Here is an 18878-nt window from a genome sequence, read left to right on the forward strand (position 1 = left end):
ACCAAAAGGGGTTCTGTACTGCCATACTGTTTCCAACCTTGATTGGTTGATTTATTGATTCCTTGACATCAATATAAAAAAAAAAAAGATGATTGCACATTCATCTTTCGTTAATAGATAGTGTTAGTTTCTACAAGAGGAGGAAAGGATGAACATAATGTCGCCACAGACAGATGCACATGGCAGCGTGTGTCTCTCTAGCTGTGTTTAACTTGTCTTCTTGTCTTTGTGTTGTCTCCGTCTCCGTAGGAGGAAGAGGAGGAGATCAAGCTGGAGATCAACATGTTGAAGAGCTACTCCCACCACAGGAACATCGCCACGTACTACGGAGCTTTCATCAAGAAGGGTCCTGCCGGTCAGGACCACCAGCTGTGGGTCAGTGTTGTGGTGTTTTTGACTAAACTAAAACTATGACAAGAAAATAACAAGTAAGACGCGCAAACGCAAGACAAAAAAAAAAGTTTTCTACTGTGTGTGTGTGTGTGTGTGTGTGTGTGTGTGTGTGTGTGTGTGTGTGTGTGTGTGTGTGTGTGTGTGTGTGTGTGTGTGTGTGTGTGTGTGTGTGTGTGTGTGTGTGTGTGTGTGTGTGTGTGTGTACACAAAGACAGTTTTGCCTAGCTTCCATAGTAAGCTGCTCACAGCATTCGCAATAATAATAATAATGAATTGCATTTTTATAGCACTTTTCCAAATGATCAAAGCGCTTTACAATGGTACAGTAGGTTGACAGGAAAAGGGGAGAGAAATGGGAGGTGGGGCGGGGGGAAGACACACAGCAAAGGTCGCCGGGATCGGGACCCGAACCCGTGACATGCTGCCAGGCCAGACCACCAGGCTAGGTGCCAGGACCACTAGGCCGGCCCAGGCCAGAAGAGATTTCTGCTTGGTTGCACTCAGGTTGTTGCGTTCTGAAAATATTCCGCTGCGACGTGTTGTGTGCTTGTAGACAGTGGCGGCCTTATGTTTCAAGGCCGCCACTCGAGCCTCCAGGGGCCTCCAAAATAAGTAGTAGTAGTAGTAGTAGTAGTAGTAGTAGTCTCAGCCTTCCAATCAGCCTTGTCAATTATTCGACCTCATCCTGTACGTCCACTTACCACTAGTTGGCAGCAGCTGATAATCACTGCAGGTACTTGACCTGTCATGTTGACCTGTGTTGTTTGTTTTGTAATTGTTCCCACTTCCCAGTGTGCACTCACTGAACTAGCAGCGCTGAGAGTTGCGATTGCATCATTGTATAGCCTATGCTGCCTCCCAGTTATACCTTACAGTAACTTAAGTTCAAGACAAAGTCAAATAATTGTTTAATCAGGCTGCTTTTGTGTATTTTTCTACTTGGCTGTGCTGTATATGCTGTTCATGCTTTGAAAATGATGACGTCATGAACTGGGCCTCCCGATCCTTAAGGCCGCCCCTGCTTGTAGATCTGCTATTTTCAGCATGCAACCAAGTGTAAAACATGCCATTGCAACGAAAAAGACCATGACCCGCCGAATTCCGTGGAAAGCGACAGCACAGAACTGCAAAAACGTGTCGGAAGAATAAAAACTGTAGAAAAACAATAGGGCCAAAGTTTAATGTCGTCATAATTATGCATTTATCTTGCAAACGTCACATCTGTATTTGAATTATTTCATCAGCCACTATTATCCAACTCTTTAGACTAGGCTACTTAATTCAGAACCTGACGCCTACAGTTATACTATAGGCTACTTAGCAGGTCGACACAATGAACCGTCAACCATTGATATGTATCCAAGGTCCTTGGATTTGTTGGTGAGGTGCGACAACTGCGAATGGCTGTGCGGGCTTGTATGCATCTTCAAACTACCATGGTGGCGCGCTCGACAGCCCTACCGTCAGCTACCCCGACCCGAAACTGTCCCACGCATCAGTCTTTCGTTTGGAGTTTGCGTTTCACATCGCTCAAGAAGAGGGCACCCGTGATTGCATTAATATAGTCGCCTCGGTGTTTCGGACAAACCAAAACCACCTCGAGAATATTATTTTTTAAAGTTGAACGGTATAATATATATATATATATATACGGTATAAAAGATCACACCCGTTACTATAGAAACATGCAGGAAGCATGTAACGCAGGAAGCATGTAATGCTTGCATCCGTCACATCACGCTCTTCATGTAATGCTGCTGCACACACACGCCACACACACAACACACAGGGGCACACGCCACACAAAACACACGGGGGCACACGCCACACAGAACACACGGGCACACGCCACACACAACATACGGGGGCACACGCCACACAGAACACACAGGGGCACACGCCACACACAACATACGGGGGCACACGCCACACACAACATACAGGGGCACACGCCACACACAACACACAGGGGCACACGCCACACACAACATACGGGGGCACACGCCACACACAACATACGGGGGCACACGCCACACACAACATACGGGGGCACACGCCACACACAACATACAGGGGCACACGCCACACACAACATACAGGGGCACACGCCACACACAACACACAGGGGCACACGCCACACACAACACACAGGGGCACACGCCACACACAACATACGGGGGCACACGCCACACACAACATACGGGGGCACACGCCACACACAACACACGGGGGCACACGCCACACACACAACACACAGGGGCACACGCCACACACAACATACGGGGGCACACGCCACACACACAACATACGGGGGCACACGCCACACAGAACACACAGGGGCACACGCCACACACACAACACACGGGGGCACACGCCACACACAACACACGGGGGCACACGCCACACAGAACACACAGGGGCACACGCCACACACAACACACAGGGGCACACGCCACACACAACACACAGGGGCACACGCCACACACACAACATACGGGGGCACACGCCACACACACAACACATAACACACGGGCGACACATGTTTTGCCACTACACACTGCCACCACCCACTCCAGAAAGTGTCAGCTACGACAGTGGAGCGCTAAGCGTCTAAACCAGGAAATGTCACATCACGACTTTTGCTTATTCCTTCTAAATCTCTGTATATAAAAGACTTTGAATCTCTTAGTTACATCAATATTGTTCTTTGTCAATCGTTGGTTTATGTGTATTAAGATTATAAAGGTCACTTTTGTCTTTGCTGACAGGCACTCAAAAGGCACTCAAATGAGATGTTATTGTTAACGTCCTGTAAGTAGACTTAGAAATAAAACTAGTGTTGACTAATCATTACAAGTGGCTCTTATTTTGATGAGGAAGTTTCTGCACAGGAAGTACGTTTCAGTTGTAAACAAGCTACGATGGATGAGCTGTCAAAGTGCTAGTCGCCACGTTAGCGACCATAGGCTATTTACAATATGAAAACCATGCATGAGAATTAAAAAAAATAACACCTGTGTGAAGTGAGGGGCACTCTTATCATCTTACAACATCAATTACAACATAGTGTTTGATTAACACTTAGGATTCACGCCAGCATTTTTCCCAGTCGAGCTCTTATTTTGAGAAAAAAAATCTACGGCAATGGCGCTGAAAGAATTAAGCAACGGGTGCTAATGTTTGTTTAAGTCCTCAAAACAAACACATTTCTCTTCATTGTCTATGGCATTTTCTTAAACAAACATCGTTGAAAAACAAACATTAAAGGTCTCCACACACCGGGCGCGAATCGGATGCAAATTCGGATTTTTAGCGGCGTTTCTCCATCGGTTTTCTGAAAAACGCAGCCGGTGTGCAACCACCTTAAGGCCATATATAGGAGGGGCTAGTGCCCCTCAAAAAGATTGGGTCATTTTGGGTATTATGCATTTCAGATGTCCCGACCGAGACCTTTTGGAACGGCACCAACCCTGCTCGAGGGACAAGTCAATATTTTGCATCGGCTCTCGGCTCTTTGGCCCCGGCTAGACCCGTGCTACCCTCTAGTCTGGATACACTGGTGTGCATGCAGGTGACTTGACTGAATGAAACTCGTGTCACACTGTTTACAGTGGTATGGTTTTTCTCCAGTGTGGATACGCTGGTGTGCCTGCAGATGATCTAACCTACTGAAACTCTTGTCACATTGTTTACAGAGGTAAGGTTTTTCTCCAGTGTGGATACGATGGTGCTTCTTAAGTGTACCTGGCTCAGTGAAATTTTTGCCACACTGTTTACAGTGGTAAGGTTTTTCCCCAGTGTGGATACGCTGGTGTTTCTTCAGATCACCTGACTGATTGAAATTCTTGTCACACTGTTTACAGTGGTAAGGTTTTTCTCCAGTGTGGATTCGCTGGTGCCTCTTCAGGTGACCTGACTCAGTGAAACTCTTGTTACAATGTTTACAGTGGTACGGTTTTTCTCCCGTGTGGATACGCTGGTGTGCCTGCAGATGATCTAACCTACTGAAAGTCTTGTCACACTGTTTACAGATGTGGGTTTTCTTTCCTGTGTAACTCCTGTGTAAATCTCCCGCCAGAACTACCTTCTTGGTAAACTGTTGGCGATGGTTAGATTTAGGTATAGCCGTGTCTCTTTGTTTCTGGCTGGTTACAGAGCCGTTTATTTGCTGACAGGTACCTGTTCATTCCTCTGTGTTTGGCAATATAGGTCGTTGTGGCTCCTGTTCACGGTTTCATGGAGGAAGGTGGAGGCACAGGAATATGGACACTCACAACAGGAGACCTGAGTCTGGAAATATTGGGGCTCACTCCTTCTTTCCATATCAAATGCAGCTATAAACCGACTGTGATGAGAAAGAGAGTTCTAGGTTCTGTTGAAATTGAACATTAGACACTCACTTGCAATGTGCCTCAGAAAACGATGAAGTTAAAGTAAAGACAAAGTACACCTTATGTAGGCTGACCAAGAGCTAATGTCTGACATCACAAACAACACAAACTGTTGCAGTGCAAGCCTCGAAATGCAGATTTGTGCAGGCTGTCCATTTCTGAGCGATGTCCCTACAACATGGCATCATCACAATGACACCGTCAATATGACATCATCACCATGACGGCAGAGATCCACAGAAGCCATGTGGATGCATCTGTCTGTCCATCTCTGAACAGCTCATCTCAGACACCACTGGACTGATCGCTGTGAAACCTTAATACAGTGTACACTGACTCCCAGCAGGCTCAGGAAGAGTCTCTGTCCCAATATATTTATTTTAAATGGGCCTCATGGTGACTTTTATTAACAGTTCTTTTGCTGGGGATTTGTTTTACAATTAAGGCCCTAGATTGCCAAGAAGATGAGGCAGATTTTACTCTGAAAAGCCGGGAGATTAAATCTTCCGTTGCTACATTGCCCGCGTAAGTCTGATCTCTCTTTAGAAGCGTTAATATTCTAGCCGAGATGCACGATAAAGTCAGAAATTAGGACCGAACATCCGATCAGAACCACAGACAGCACCGTAGATTCAGAGAAAGTCACACCCGTGTGAAGTGATTTTCCGTCTTTATCCGGCTATATCACGGGTTATAGGTACACAAGTGAAATTGTGAAATTATCAACAAACCTTTCGTTGTTACACTTGCCACCTGACTACTCACATACAAAGTGTGAGCAGGACCGACCATGTGAGCAGGACAGACCCACTCGCGTCCTGCCTGTTTTGCAGCCCCGTTCACTACGCGTTGATCCGTCGGTGTTTGCAGCGGTGTCAGGGTAACAAAGGGTAACAGGCTAACAAAATAAGATACAGGCAGAGATGAAGTGAAGTTGAACAGACAAGCAGCAGCAAGCTAGAAGCTACGCTAACATCACCACCACCATGGCTGGTGTTGTTAGCTTAGCTTAGCGTTGCAATGCTAACGCAGTAACGTCTCTCCTCCCCGGACGGTCGGAGCGCCTGACACCAATGCTGCTGCTTTGGCAGGAGAGGGGTTTCTACAGGCGGCTGCTAGCCCAAATTGATTCTGTGCAACATGACAACTGTTTTAAAGTATTGTACAGTGACAACTATTGAAACTTTATTGTAAACAAACAAACAAACACTGCGTGGTCCACCCAGCTCCACCCCCCTGCCCCCATTCACTTGAAACCTGACACCTCGTGTGTGTGCTGGGCTCCTGGCTGCTCTGCAGGCTACAGCAGGCAGCCAGCAGTGAGCCTGACCACCGCGGCGAGCGTTGCGACCGCTTCCGTCGGTAAACATAAAAATACGGTTTGGTCGGTTTAAATAAATTAATCCGGTTTACTAAATGAAACCGGATTGCACCGGTTGAACCGAAAACCGTCACATCCTTATTGGGCGTTACTAATTGATTGAACGGAGAGCGTCCTCGTCAGGGTGTTAATACAGTCAGTGTTTCGGACAAACCAACACCACCTCGAGATTCCATTCAAAATCGCTGTGGCGTGATATTTTATTTTTAAAGTTGAAGGATATTATATATATATATATATATATATATATATATATATATATAAGGTTGCGTCCTCACGGGTCCTTTTGGGTAGTCTTGGGCAATATACCAGTATTACCGTTTACCGTGATATCTGAAATCAATACCGGTAATATCGCGGAGTATATAAACAATACAGAATACCGTCTAAATACTCATACCGTCATTATACTATATTCTATTAAAAACAAATGTATTCATTGATCTTTTTTTAATATATATAAACGCCCAAATTACATTCTTGTTAAGCACCAATTGTATGTGTGTGGTAATTTTATCTCTATAAAGTCTATTTCAGTTTTATCAACTATATGCCTGTACAGTGTACATGACGACGCACTGCTCGTTGTTTCTACTCCTCCTCCAGGCTCCGTCTGCTCGCTCATATTTTTTTCTTTCTAGAAACACCTAAATTACTTGCGCTGTAACTGTATGTTTGTGATATTTTAGAGTCTATTTTGGTTACTTTTATTTTAAACAACTATGAAGGACCTGTAGGCTACATGACGACGACATGCTGTGCTTATTATTGTTGTCGTGTCTTCTTTTTGAGTGGTGCAACCACTCACTTACGGACTTGTGTGTGGGTGGACGGCTGGCTGGCTGGGTGTTCTCCACCTCGCAGCTCCTCCTGTCAAGTCTGCTCACTTAATATAAACGCCTAAATTACTTTGTTAAGCGCTTTAACTGTATGTCTGTGATATGTTTATGATTCTATTTCGGTTAGACATTCGTCCGTCGTCCTCCTCTCACACCGAGGGAAAAACAAAAAGTAGCCAAGCTGGTGCTGGCTGTCTCCGAAGCCTTATTTAATGGTTCCAAGTTACGTTTGGGAGTATTTCTAACAAATTAACCTTTCTTCGTCTTATTTTATTTTGTATGTATTTGTACAGAGCGGGTGGTCATGCCCACGTTGAATTACGTTCCAATGTAACTTACTCTATCTGGATGTTGGAAGAAGTCATTATGTTCCTCTCATGATGATGGAAATACTTGACTGTATGTGGATATAATCCCAATGGTCATTTGATAATGTTCAGTTGCTAAGTTAGCAATAGTAACACTGATATCTACCAAAAACAGCCCTGTCATACATAAAAATAAGATTTATTTCCGTTTTATCCATTTCCAGAGACTGTACTGCACTCCTTCGATTGAATACGCCAACCACTCCAGTATATAATGGATTAAACATAAAATATAGGCGCTTATAACTTGGTTAAAGTTGTTTCACTTTCGTTTCCTCAAACTAATAGCTTGACTTGTGCAGTGTGTCCGGACTCTGCAGTGTGTCCGTCGCCATCTAGTAGCTGTTCAAAAACCTAATCAAATCAAGCCTTTTATAATTGGACGGTAATACCGATAATCGCGGTAAAATATATAATACCGGTATTAAAAAAATCTATATCACCCAAGCCTACTTTTGGGTATTATGCATTTCAGATGTCCCGACCGAGACCCGCAGCTTTTGGAACTGCATCGACCCTGCTCGAGGGACAAGTCAATATTTTGCACCCGAACCGGCTCGGTTCGGCTCTCGGCTCTTCGGCCCTGGGTAGACCCGTGCTACCCTCTAGTCTGGATACACTGGTGTGCATGCAGGTGACTTGACTGAATGAAACTCTTGTCACACTGTTTACAGTGGTAAGGTTTTTCTCCAGTGTGGATACGCTGGTGTTTCTTCAGATCACCTGACTGACAGAAACTCTTGTCACACTGTTTACAGTGGTATGGTTTTTCTCCAGTGTGGATACGATGGTGCATCTTCAGATGACCTGACAGAGTGAAACTTTTGCCACACTGTTTACAGTGATATGGTTTTTCCCCAGTGTGGATACGCTGGTGTTTCTTCAGATCACCTGACTGATTGAAACTCCAGTCACACTGTTTACATTGGTATGGTTTTTCTCCAGTATGGATACGATGGTGCCTCTTCAGTTGACCTGACTCTGTGAAACTCCAGTCACACTGTTTACAGTGGTATGGTTTTTCTCCAGTATGGATACGATGGTGCCTCTTCAGTTGACCTGACTCTGTGAAACTTTTGCCACACTGTTTACAGTGGTATGGTTTTTCTCCAGTATGGATACGATGGTGCCTCTTCAGTTGACCTGACTCTGTGAAACTTTTGCCACACTGTTTACAGTTGTATGGTTTTTCTCCAGAGTGGATACGCTGGTGTGCCTGCAGATGATCTAACCTACTGAAACTCTTGTCATACTGTTTACAGATGTGGGTTTTCTTTCCTGTGTAACTCAGCTGATTTGTCTTTACTTCTCCCGCCAGAACTACCTTCTTGGTAAACTGTTGGCGATGGTTAGATTTAGGTATAGCCGTGTCTCTTTGTTTCTGGCTCGTTACAGAGCAGTTTATTCGCTGACAGGTTGCTGAAGGTACCTGTTCATTCCTCTGTGTTTGGCAATATAGGTCGTTGTGGCTCCTCTTCATGGGTTCTTGGAGGAAGGTGGAGGCACAGGAATATGGACACTCACAACAGGAGACCTGAGTCTGGAAATATTGGGGCTCACTCCTTCCTTCCATTATCAAATGCAGCTATAAATGGACTGTGATGAGAAAGAGAGTTCTAGGTTCAGCTGTTGGAATTGAACAATAGACACACACTTGCACTGTGCCTCAGAAAACTCCTTTAGGATAAAGATATACTGCGATGAAGTTAAAGTAAAGACAAATTACACTTTAGGCTGACCAAGAGCTAATGTCTGACATCACACACAACACAAACTGTTGCAGTGCAAGCCTCGAAATGCAGATTTGTGCAGACTGTCCATTTTGAGCTATTTGCCTACACCATATGGCATCATCACAATGACACCGTCAATATGACATCATCACCATGATGGCAGAGATCCACAGAAGCCATGCGGATGCATCTGTCTGTCCATCTCTGAACAGCTCATCTCAGACAGTCCGCAATGTTTGTGTTTACACAAACAATCACAATTGTCCATTCATTATTAAAGCTGGACGCGATCGGGGTTATCGGCCCTAAAAAATAGGAGGAATTTGACTTGAAAACCTATTGATTTGGCACTGTATATATCAAAAAGTTAAGTGTTATTTCTCCATGGAAATTAACTTTGATAATTTCCGCCTATATCACGGGTTAGAGGCTTAAAGTGAAATTGTGAAATGATCAACAAACCTTTCATTGGTAGGCTACACTTGCCACCTGACTACTCGAATACAAAATGTGGCACAAATTTGGAATATATATTCTTCAGAGCTAACGTTTTTAACTCAAATCTTTGTTTCTAGGGGGGTCCCTGGAACAACATATTTTGAGATGGGGGTCGGCGGCCAATTACATATATTTTTGGGGCTCATTGACCTGAAATAGTTTGAGAACCACTGACATAGAAACATAGGTTTGGAGCATGGAGCATGGAGCTTGGAGCATGGCGGGTAGCGCATGGAGCTTGCGCTGGATAATATTGGTTCATCGATATGAGCTTGTAGATCTTTTTGTTTCCACTTATTTTAGCTGACGGAGAGACATTTCATTTCTCTGTTGGGTCTCTGCTTGAAACGCTTGGGAACCTCTAGGGGGGGGAACAAAATATAGACCCCTTGGGTTATCATGGCCCAAGCAAGAATAATCATAGTGTTCAATTGGTTAGGTAAACAATCTCTCTCTCTCTCTCTCTCTCTCTCTCTCTCTCTCTCTCTCTCTCTCTCTCTCTCTCTCTCTCTCTCTCTCTCTCTCTCTTCTCTCTCTCTCTCTGGTACAGTTGGTGATGGAGTACTGTGGAGCAGGCTCAGTGACAGACCTGGTGAAGAAGACCAAAGGCAACTGTCTGAAGGAGGACTGGATCGCTTACATCTGCAGAGAGGTGCTCAGGGTAAGCGCAACACACACCTGCACGTACACTCAACACATCGCAACATATATGGTTCAAGTTGCTCAAGACTTCTCGGTGGCCAAGCGTTGGGGCTCACAGATGTGGTGATCCCAAAGGGAGACACTGACACATCTGTACTGTATGTACAGTAGTAGATCCCCTTCGAACGTACATATCTACTTTGGGATTGCATGGCTTCAGTTGAAAGAGCTGCACAAAAATCCGAATTATTGAGTCGCTTCAATCAGAAAATAGGCCATGTGCAGGAATCGCGATTGTTGTGATTTAAATCGGGCTTTATCTGCGGACGTTGACACTTGTGGGGTTTTTGAGTGGTGCAACCACTCCAAGGAACAGAAATGTCCCTATTTCCTAACCTATGTGACTACATATGTCACAATGTTTAGAGTTCCAGTAGGGGCAAAAGTGGCGCTGTTGTGCTAGAAACAGAGAGAGAGAGATAGTGTTGCACTGTTGCCTTCTAATTAGAGACAGAGAGAGAGAGATGTCTGCTAAATGCTAATTCCCCACACAGTAACTCTTGTCATTTCTCAACCGTTTCGGACGCGGGCGGTTCGCCGGAACCGGGATGGCAACCTGGGCGCGTTCCTGTGGGTCTGGAAGTTCCGGGGACGCACCGGGGACCCCCACACGGAGTTGCACCACTCAGTTCCCACGGGTGTGATTTTTTTATACTGTGTGATTACAAACGGATCACAAAGGTCCTGAGAACGTCTGGTGTTTGTGTTGGGACTCTACTAACAAACCGACACGTCTGTTTTTGGAACGACACACAAACACACCGTGTCCGACTGTCCGCACACACATGCGCACGCACGCACGCACGCACGCACGCACGCACGCACGCACGCACGCACGCACGCACGCACGCACGCACGCACGCACGCACACACCACAAGGGAGGAAGTGCGCACACACTGTACTCTGAAATGAGACTCAACACATGGTTTCAGTTTAGAAAAACAAGAAAAAAAAGAAAACAATCCACAGCAACACGTCTTATCAAAATGCTCTCACTCTGAACCAACGCTTCCCTGCACGCACTCACGCACGCACGCACGCACGCACGCACGCACGCACGCACGCACGCACGCACGCACGCACGCACACACACACACACACACACACACACACACTAGACACACTAGACACACCACACCACACACACACACACACTACACACACTACACACCATTGATGGGTGGTGTCTCGGACAGACACCATGGTTTTGCGGTGGTGGGCGGAGGGGACACTGAGGGGTGTCTCCTGTCCTAGGGGACACTTGGGAGGGGTCAGCGTCCAGCTGGGTTAAAGAGACAATTCTAGTGGTGAAGCCTTTTGCTGGGAAAATAAACCTCTTGGCTGTCGGGGAAGAAACCTTGTAACAGATATTTTCACTATTTATATACTTTAAAAAAAAACAGTCTAATGAAGGAAGGAGTTTTGTACATACAAGGTTTCTAACCGACAGCGACAGCATGGACTACTGCCAATGTCGTCAGCCATACTGTCTCCTTATTGTTTCAACATCTCTGTGTGTGTGTGTGTGTGTGTGTGTGTGTGTGTGTGTGTGTGTGTGTGTGTGTGTGTGTGTGTGTGTGTGTGTGTGTGTGTGTGTGTGTGTGTGTGTGTGTGTGTGTGTGTGTGTGTGTGTGTGTGTGTGTGTGTGTGTGTGTGTGTCAAATAAGAGTCACTTCCTGTGTTTATTGAAGCCCCTTTGAAGAAGCGAGAGTGCAAGCAGAAGCACACACACACACACACACACGCACGCACACGTTCTTACTGGGTCACAGGTTGGTAGCCATGGGGGGGGGGGGGGGGGGGGGATTGGAACTGCAACCGAAAAATAGCAGAGCTGCAAGCTCACAAGGCTTCGCCATGCCATGTGTAAATCCATTGGAGCTCTCTCTCATATTAATGAACCTGAATCTGTGTGTGAATAATGATTGTGTGTGTGTGCACGTGTGTGTGTGCGTGCATGCGTGTTGCAGGGACTGTCCCATCTCCACTCCCATCACGTGATCCATCGCGACATCAAAGGTCAAAACGTCCTGCTCACGGAGAACGCAGAGGTCAAACTGGGTGAGACACATGAAAATATTAAACTCAAACAGCCGGTCTACAAGTTCACAGTGCATTGCATTTGTTTGCATTGCATTTGTTTTTTAAGTTGCTTGATTCAATATTTTGACATTTGATATACATATTTATCAGACCCCTTCTATTCCTATATTATCCCATTGTAGTGTGATTTGATTGGTTACTGTGTATCATTGATTTGATTGGTTGTATTCACTGTGCGTAGCAGTGATTTGATTGGTTGTAGTCACTGTGTAGCAGTGATTCGATTGGTTGTATTCACTGTGTGTATAAGTGATTTGATTGGTCATTCACTAGGACTGTTCGATTTTCCCTAAAAATAAAATCAAGATTTTTTTTGTCTCTGAAAACTCGATTTGATGTTCTTTTTTTTATTTAAAAATAAATAAATTTATACATAAAATAAATAAAATAGACAGCCAGCAATGGGTAAAACACACCCCAAAAATGTAGTCTTTGCGAAACATCTATAGGGCCGCAATCTGCATTCAAAGATTTTCCTAGAAGCTTTGCCATTGGTCGAAAAAAGCCTGATCGAAATAACCAATCAGGAAGTAGACAGGCAAATCGACCAATGACAAAGCTTCTAGGAAAGTCTTTGAATGCAGATTGCGGCCCCTAGATGTGTCACAGAGACTACATTTTTTTTGGGAGCGTTTTACGCATTGCTTGCTGTCTGAATACCCAAAAAGAAGAAAAAAAAGCTCATTAAAAATTTGACATAATTATTGCTTATAGCTACTTCTAATCGCCCATCACTAGTAATCACTGTGTGTACCCGTGATTTGATTGGTTGTATTCACTGTATGTACCCGTGATTTGATTGGTTGCAATTCACTGTGTGTGTACCAGTTGACTTTGGCGTGTCAGCCCAGCTGGACAAGACGATTGGCCGAAGGAACACCTTCATCGGGACGCCCTATTGGATGGCGCCCGAGGTCATCGCGTGTGACGAGAACCCTGAGGCCACGTATGACTACAGGGTACGCTGACATTATGAATATTACATAAAGTGATGACTTAAAATATTGGTTCTCATATTGCCTGGTTCCACTAGGGACCACTAGGAGGTCCCATTTGGTTTTGACTTGGTTTAACTTTAATCCATTTTGGGCGGGAACCCCTTTTGGTGTTTTAAACATTATGTTATTCTTTAGCTATTGAAAAATAGCAGACAAGCTCGCTACGAGCTTGTAGATCTGCTATTTTGTTTTGAAGGGTCCCTGGAACTACATATTTTCAGATGCGGGTCGGCGGCCAAATACATATATTTCTGGGGGTCCACTGATATAGAAGCTATTTAGAAGGCATTTGTAGAATCGTCCTCGGGTCTAAATGGGTTTTATTTTATTTAGCTTTAATCCATGCTCCTCTTGTCTCATATGGTCTCAATACAGAGTGACCTTTGGTCTCTAGGAATCACTGCCCTGGAGATGGCAGAGGGAGCACCACGTGAGTCTCTCTCTCTCTCTCGCTCGCACGCACGCACGCACGCACGCACGCACGCACGCACGCACGCACGCACGCACGCACACAATGAAGTACCAGTAAGACGCATATCCTGCGTACATATCCTGTTACTTGTCTGTCGGACTGTCTTCTTCTTCTTCTTCTGAAACACATTTAATTGTTAAAAAGCGCTATTTCTGTAGACGCATCCAACTGCTCATTAAAAATACTGGTCTTTGACTTTGTCACATGACCACTTATAGCTTCACCAAAGCAGTGGAGTAGAAGTATCAAAACATTTACCTCAAAATTGTACTTGAGTATAATATTGTCAGTACAAGACTGTATGGTGTGATTTACTGTACTGTATGACATATGAACTGTATGACATGTGTGTGTGTGTATATGTCTGTCTTCAGCGCTGTGTGACATGCACCCAATGAGGGCGCTGTTTCTCATCCCGCGAAATCCTCCTCCCAAACTCAAATCCAAGAAATGGTGAGACACACGCACGCACGCACGCACGCACGCACGCACGCACGCACACTCATATTTGAACTTGGGAGTCGGGGACCCTGACAAGCAGTTGGGATTGTAGGAGTTGAGGCATTGCATTTTGTTCCACAGATAAATAATGTAAAAATAGCAGATCTACAAGCTCACCTCACGTTGCGAGGCCTTTGTGAGTTTGTAGATCGGCTAGTTTTTGAGGGGTGCTAGCTAGGCCCTCCTACGCCTGGCTTTTCATTGTGACATCATGTGGCAGCCAAGTCTATTTGAACTTCTTAATGTTTTAATGCATGCAAGAGTTAACTCATTCACTGCCAGGATAAATAAATAATTCACTCCTGCCAGCGATTTTTCGTTTTTCCTTTGTTAGTTTCAAGTAGTAGTCACAGAATATTTAAATGTTTAATTTGTTTTTATTTTCTATATAAAAGATCTCTCTCTCTCTCTCTCTCTCTCTCTCTCTCTCTCTCTCTCTCTCTCTCTCTCTCTCTCTCTCTCTCTCTCTCTCCCTCTCTCCCTCTCTCTCCCCCCATGTCTATGTCTCTCTCCCTCAGGTCCAAGAGGTTCTTGTCCTTCATAGACAGCTGTCTGGTGAAGAACCACCTGCAGCGGCCGGGCACAGACGCCCTGCTAAGACACGCCTTCATCAAGGACCTGGCCAATGAGAGACAGCTACGCATCATGCTCAAAGACCACCTGGACAGAACCAGGAAGAAGAGAGAGAAAGGTGAGTGAGCGGGAGGCAGCGTTGATTTCGTCGACTAAAACGATGGCCAGAAGTGTTCGTCGACTTTTTTCACTGATGGAAACTAAATCGAAACTAAAGGGAAGCTAATTAAAGCTATGGTGACTAAACCTATAATGTTTCTGACTGAGAATTCCGTCAGCAAATAAAAACTAGACTAAATGTTAGGAATGGACTGGTGGAGAAGAGATCCAGTGTCACTGTGTGAAAACAGCTGATCTGCAAGGTCAGTACAAATCAGGCATCTCAACGCCATCACGGCCAGCCAAAATACATTTTAGTTGGGTAAAAACTAAAATCTCATGGTATTTAGTCAACCCTAACACTAAACTAGACTAAAACGTATTCAAAAGTCTATGAAAATGTGCTGTCAGAATGAGGGAGTGATCATCACTCCCTCACCTTCTGACATGCCAGGGTGAGATGTCACTACAGTGTGAGTTGGTAAAGGGGTGAGTTTTCCAGTATTCCCAAGAGACAGAAAGCTCGCCCAAGAGACGCGGACAGCTCACCTTATGATTTCCCGACCACATATAAATGTCTATAGACAGTAAGACAGTAACCACTTGAGTAGAAGTACTCAAGTTGTTAAATACTCCAAAACTAAACCCCCATATCACATTTCAACAACAAGGCAATTCAATGTGCGTTACACAAAGCATCAATCAAAGGAAACGCATTATAAAAAATGTGATTTCTGTGTAGCAGACCTGCAGTTTTCTGGGAGTTTGTTCCAGGTAGAGAAGTCTGCACACAGTCTTTGCTCCAACAGTGTTTATTTTCTGTTAAAACACCGACATTATTCAGGACACGACGTTTCGGCCGTGAGAGGCTTTCATCAGGGTCACCTCATGAAGGCCGTTTTAACAAAAATAAACACTGTTGGAGCAAAGACTGTGTGCGGACTTCTCCTTCTCTGTATGTCTCCACCTTTTGTCCAGCACCAGTGAGGAACTGGATGTGCACAATAAGCCACCTGCTTTTTAAACCAATGTGAAGCAAATATGAAATGCTGCTTCTCCATGTTTAGCTTCGATTCTATTGACAGAAAGCAGACCTTTCCCAGATGACCTGAGAGGGCCAGAGATGGTTCATGATATCGCACACGAATATATAGAAATATCAGAAATGTGTTTTGACCCTAAACGATTGAACGCTTTATAGACCCAACAGTAGCATTTAGAAATTGATTATTTAATATACTGTACATACAGGGAGGGAGGGAGGAAGGGGTTGGATGGATGGATCTGTTGAAAAGTGTTCATACATTTTCAAGCATTTTGAAAAAATAAATTAAAAAAAATGCAGAAATAGCTTCTCTATTTCCGCTGAGAGGCGCGCTGTGAGCTTATAGATCAGTGTTTTTTTTTCCATATTTTGTGTAGCCGGTGTTTGACTAAGAATAGACTCTTCAAGTTGTTAAGAGTTCTTGGGTCAGAGTGTGGAAGTGGTGGGATGTGACTTTTCGCCGTAACCATTTATTTTCTATCTCGGCTCTGGGATTATAAGCCCCAAAGGTTTGTATAGTACTCGCACATCAAAGCAGTGGAGCGGATATACAGAACCACACATGGGAACCCCCCTCCAAAAAAATCCTAATGTTGTAGAGAAGAGAGGTGGTCCAGCCTTATTGAGCTGTCTGACACTGTAGCACGATCAAGTTGGACAATCATTTCCATGGAGATCAAGGCCGACAGAGACGATATTTGACTCTTGAGACGGAGTGGGAGTAGTTAGTATACACGCTACAGTATTGAAATGAATGAACCAGTGCTTACTGTAGTTACTGTACTATCCACCAGTGTGGGGGGGGGGGGGGGGGAAATTTGCCCGAAAGGTTTTACTTTTCTGAATACCCCACAATATTAACACAATCAGTGCCGGACGTCCTTCAAAATAGGAGCTCTGGGGTGCCGGAAAGACATGGCCGCTTTTACTCTGAAACCCACGACCCGGAAACAATCCGCTCAAAAAAGTTCTCTTTATATTGCTAGCTTACATTGCTATCGTTTTAATTTATACGATATATGATCCAAAAAGCGTTCATATTTTGCGGGAGAGACGGATGAGGAGCAGAAATGAAGCGCTAGTATATCGATCCGTTCAAAACCACGGAGAGCGCCCTGGATTAGGAGAGACGAGTCATTCTTTCTGCCGCGCTAACAGCTAAGTCAACGGTAAGCTAACAAGAGTCTAGAGTGTAGCATACGGTAGCCGAAAGGCAAACTGACAAATAAAAAAAAGGAAAAAAATCAGAATATTCGCCCGGTATCATTGAGGATGCGCTAGGACATCTGAGGATGTCGTATGTACCCCTCGGTTCGAGTCCCTACGACGTGTGGCGACGGAAACAGTTAAGGACAGACCAGATAGAGAGGGGGGGGGGGGGGGTATAGATAAAATCATATTTTTGTTATATTTGGTGTTATGAATGTTTGTTTTCCACAATGTAAAACAACTGTGAAACATGATTATTCTAGAATAGTGAAAATTCTAATTAAATTAATGCAAGCTCAGAGAGAGAGAGAGAGAGAGAGAGAGGGAGAGGGAGGGGGAGGGGGAGGGGGAGGGAGAGGGAGGGAGCAGGAAATGGAATTGCCATCTGTTTCCAATCTACTCCTAGCTTATAAAAACACACTAATGACTGGGACACTTTCTGTTTGTGTGTGCGCGCACGTGCGTGTGTGCGAGCATGCAGTTTTGCATGTGTGTGAATGGGCACACAGTTCGTGTGTGTGAATGAGCATGCAGTTTGGTGTGTGTGTAAGAGTGCACGCGGCTTGGTAGGGTTGTGCGGTTTTACGGTTTAAAGCGGTTTTATGAAATCTCTTTCATGAAACTTTATTTTGCGTATCCATTCTGTCTATATATACTTGACCTTTGTATCTATGTTTGCTGTCTCTGGGGGGGGGGGGGGGGGGGGTTCAAAAATGGTACTGTATTATTGACTTAACTGCCTGTCTGAATTTATCTGCAAAAAGGAATAAAACAAAAGTCAAACTAAAGCAGTTTTATGAAATCTTGACGCGTGACATGTCATAATAATAATCACAGGGGTGCCTGTGATTATTGTTTACGGAAGCAGTAGAGAGATAGCGTTGGGACGTCTGTTCTCAAACTAAGCAGTAGAGAGATAGCGTTGGGACGTCTGTTCTCAAACTAAGCAGTAGAGAGATAGCGTTGGGACGTCTGTTCTCAAACTAAGCAGTAGAGAGATAGCGTTGGGACGTCTGTTCTCAAACTAAGCAGTAGAGAGATAGCGTTGGGACGTCTGTTCTCAAACTAAGCAGTAGAGAGATAGCGTTGGGACGTCTGTTCTCAAACTAAGCAGTAGAGAGATAGCGTTGGGACGTCTGTTCTCAAACTAAGCAGTAGAGAGATAGCGTTGGGACGTCTGTTCTCAAACTAAGCAGTAGAGAGATAGCGTTGGGACGTCTGTTCTCAAACTAAGCAGTAGAGAGATAGCGTTGGGACGTCTGTTCTCAAACTAAGCAGTAGAGAGATAGCGTTGGGACGTCTGTTCTCAAACTAAGCAGTAGAGAGATAGCGTTGGGACGTCTGTTCTCTGGGGGGGGGGGGGGGGAAGCAGTAGAGAGATAGCGTTGGGACGTCTGTTCTCAAACTAAGTAATGCGCAGTGGTGGAAAGTAACTACTTTTACTTAAGTACTGTACTTAAGTACAATTTTGAGGTATTTGTACTTTACTTGAGTATTTCCAATTTCCAATACTTTTACTTCTACTCCACTACATCTCAGAGCCAAAATGTGTACTTTTACTTCACTACAATT

The 18878-nt window shown here is 44.7% G+C and overlaps 1 protein-coding gene across 3 annotated transcripts in view; it reads left to right on the forward strand.

The window, feature by feature from the left end:
• The window catches only part of LOC306930309 (mitogen-activated protein kinase kinase kinase kinase 4-like), a 102690-nt gene that overhangs the window by 26416 nt on the left and 57396 nt on the right, over window positions 1-18878 (forward strand). For all 3 annotated transcript variants that reach the window (XM_079511194.1, XM_079511196.1, XM_079511195.1), the window contains exons 4-10: window positions 250-375; window positions 10154-10264; window positions 12277-12367; window positions 13238-13368; window positions 13783-13837; window positions 14254-14332; window positions 14899-15071. In XM_079511194.1, coding sequence (XP_079367320.1) covers window positions 250-375; window positions 10154-10264; window positions 12277-12367; window positions 13238-13368; window positions 13783-13837; window positions 14254-14332; window positions 14899-15071 — 766 coding nt within the window. The remainder of the gene's footprint in view (window positions 1-249; window positions 376-10153; window positions 10265-12276; window positions 12368-13237; window positions 13369-13782; window positions 13838-14253; window positions 14333-14898; window positions 15072-18878) is intronic.

The sequence above is a fragment of the Electrona antarctica genome, assembly GCF_951216825.1.
Source record: "Electrona antarctica genome assembly, chromosome: 1".
Taxonomy (NCBI): domain Eukaryota; kingdom Metazoa; phylum Chordata; class Actinopteri; order Myctophiformes; family Myctophidae; genus Electrona; species Electrona antarctica.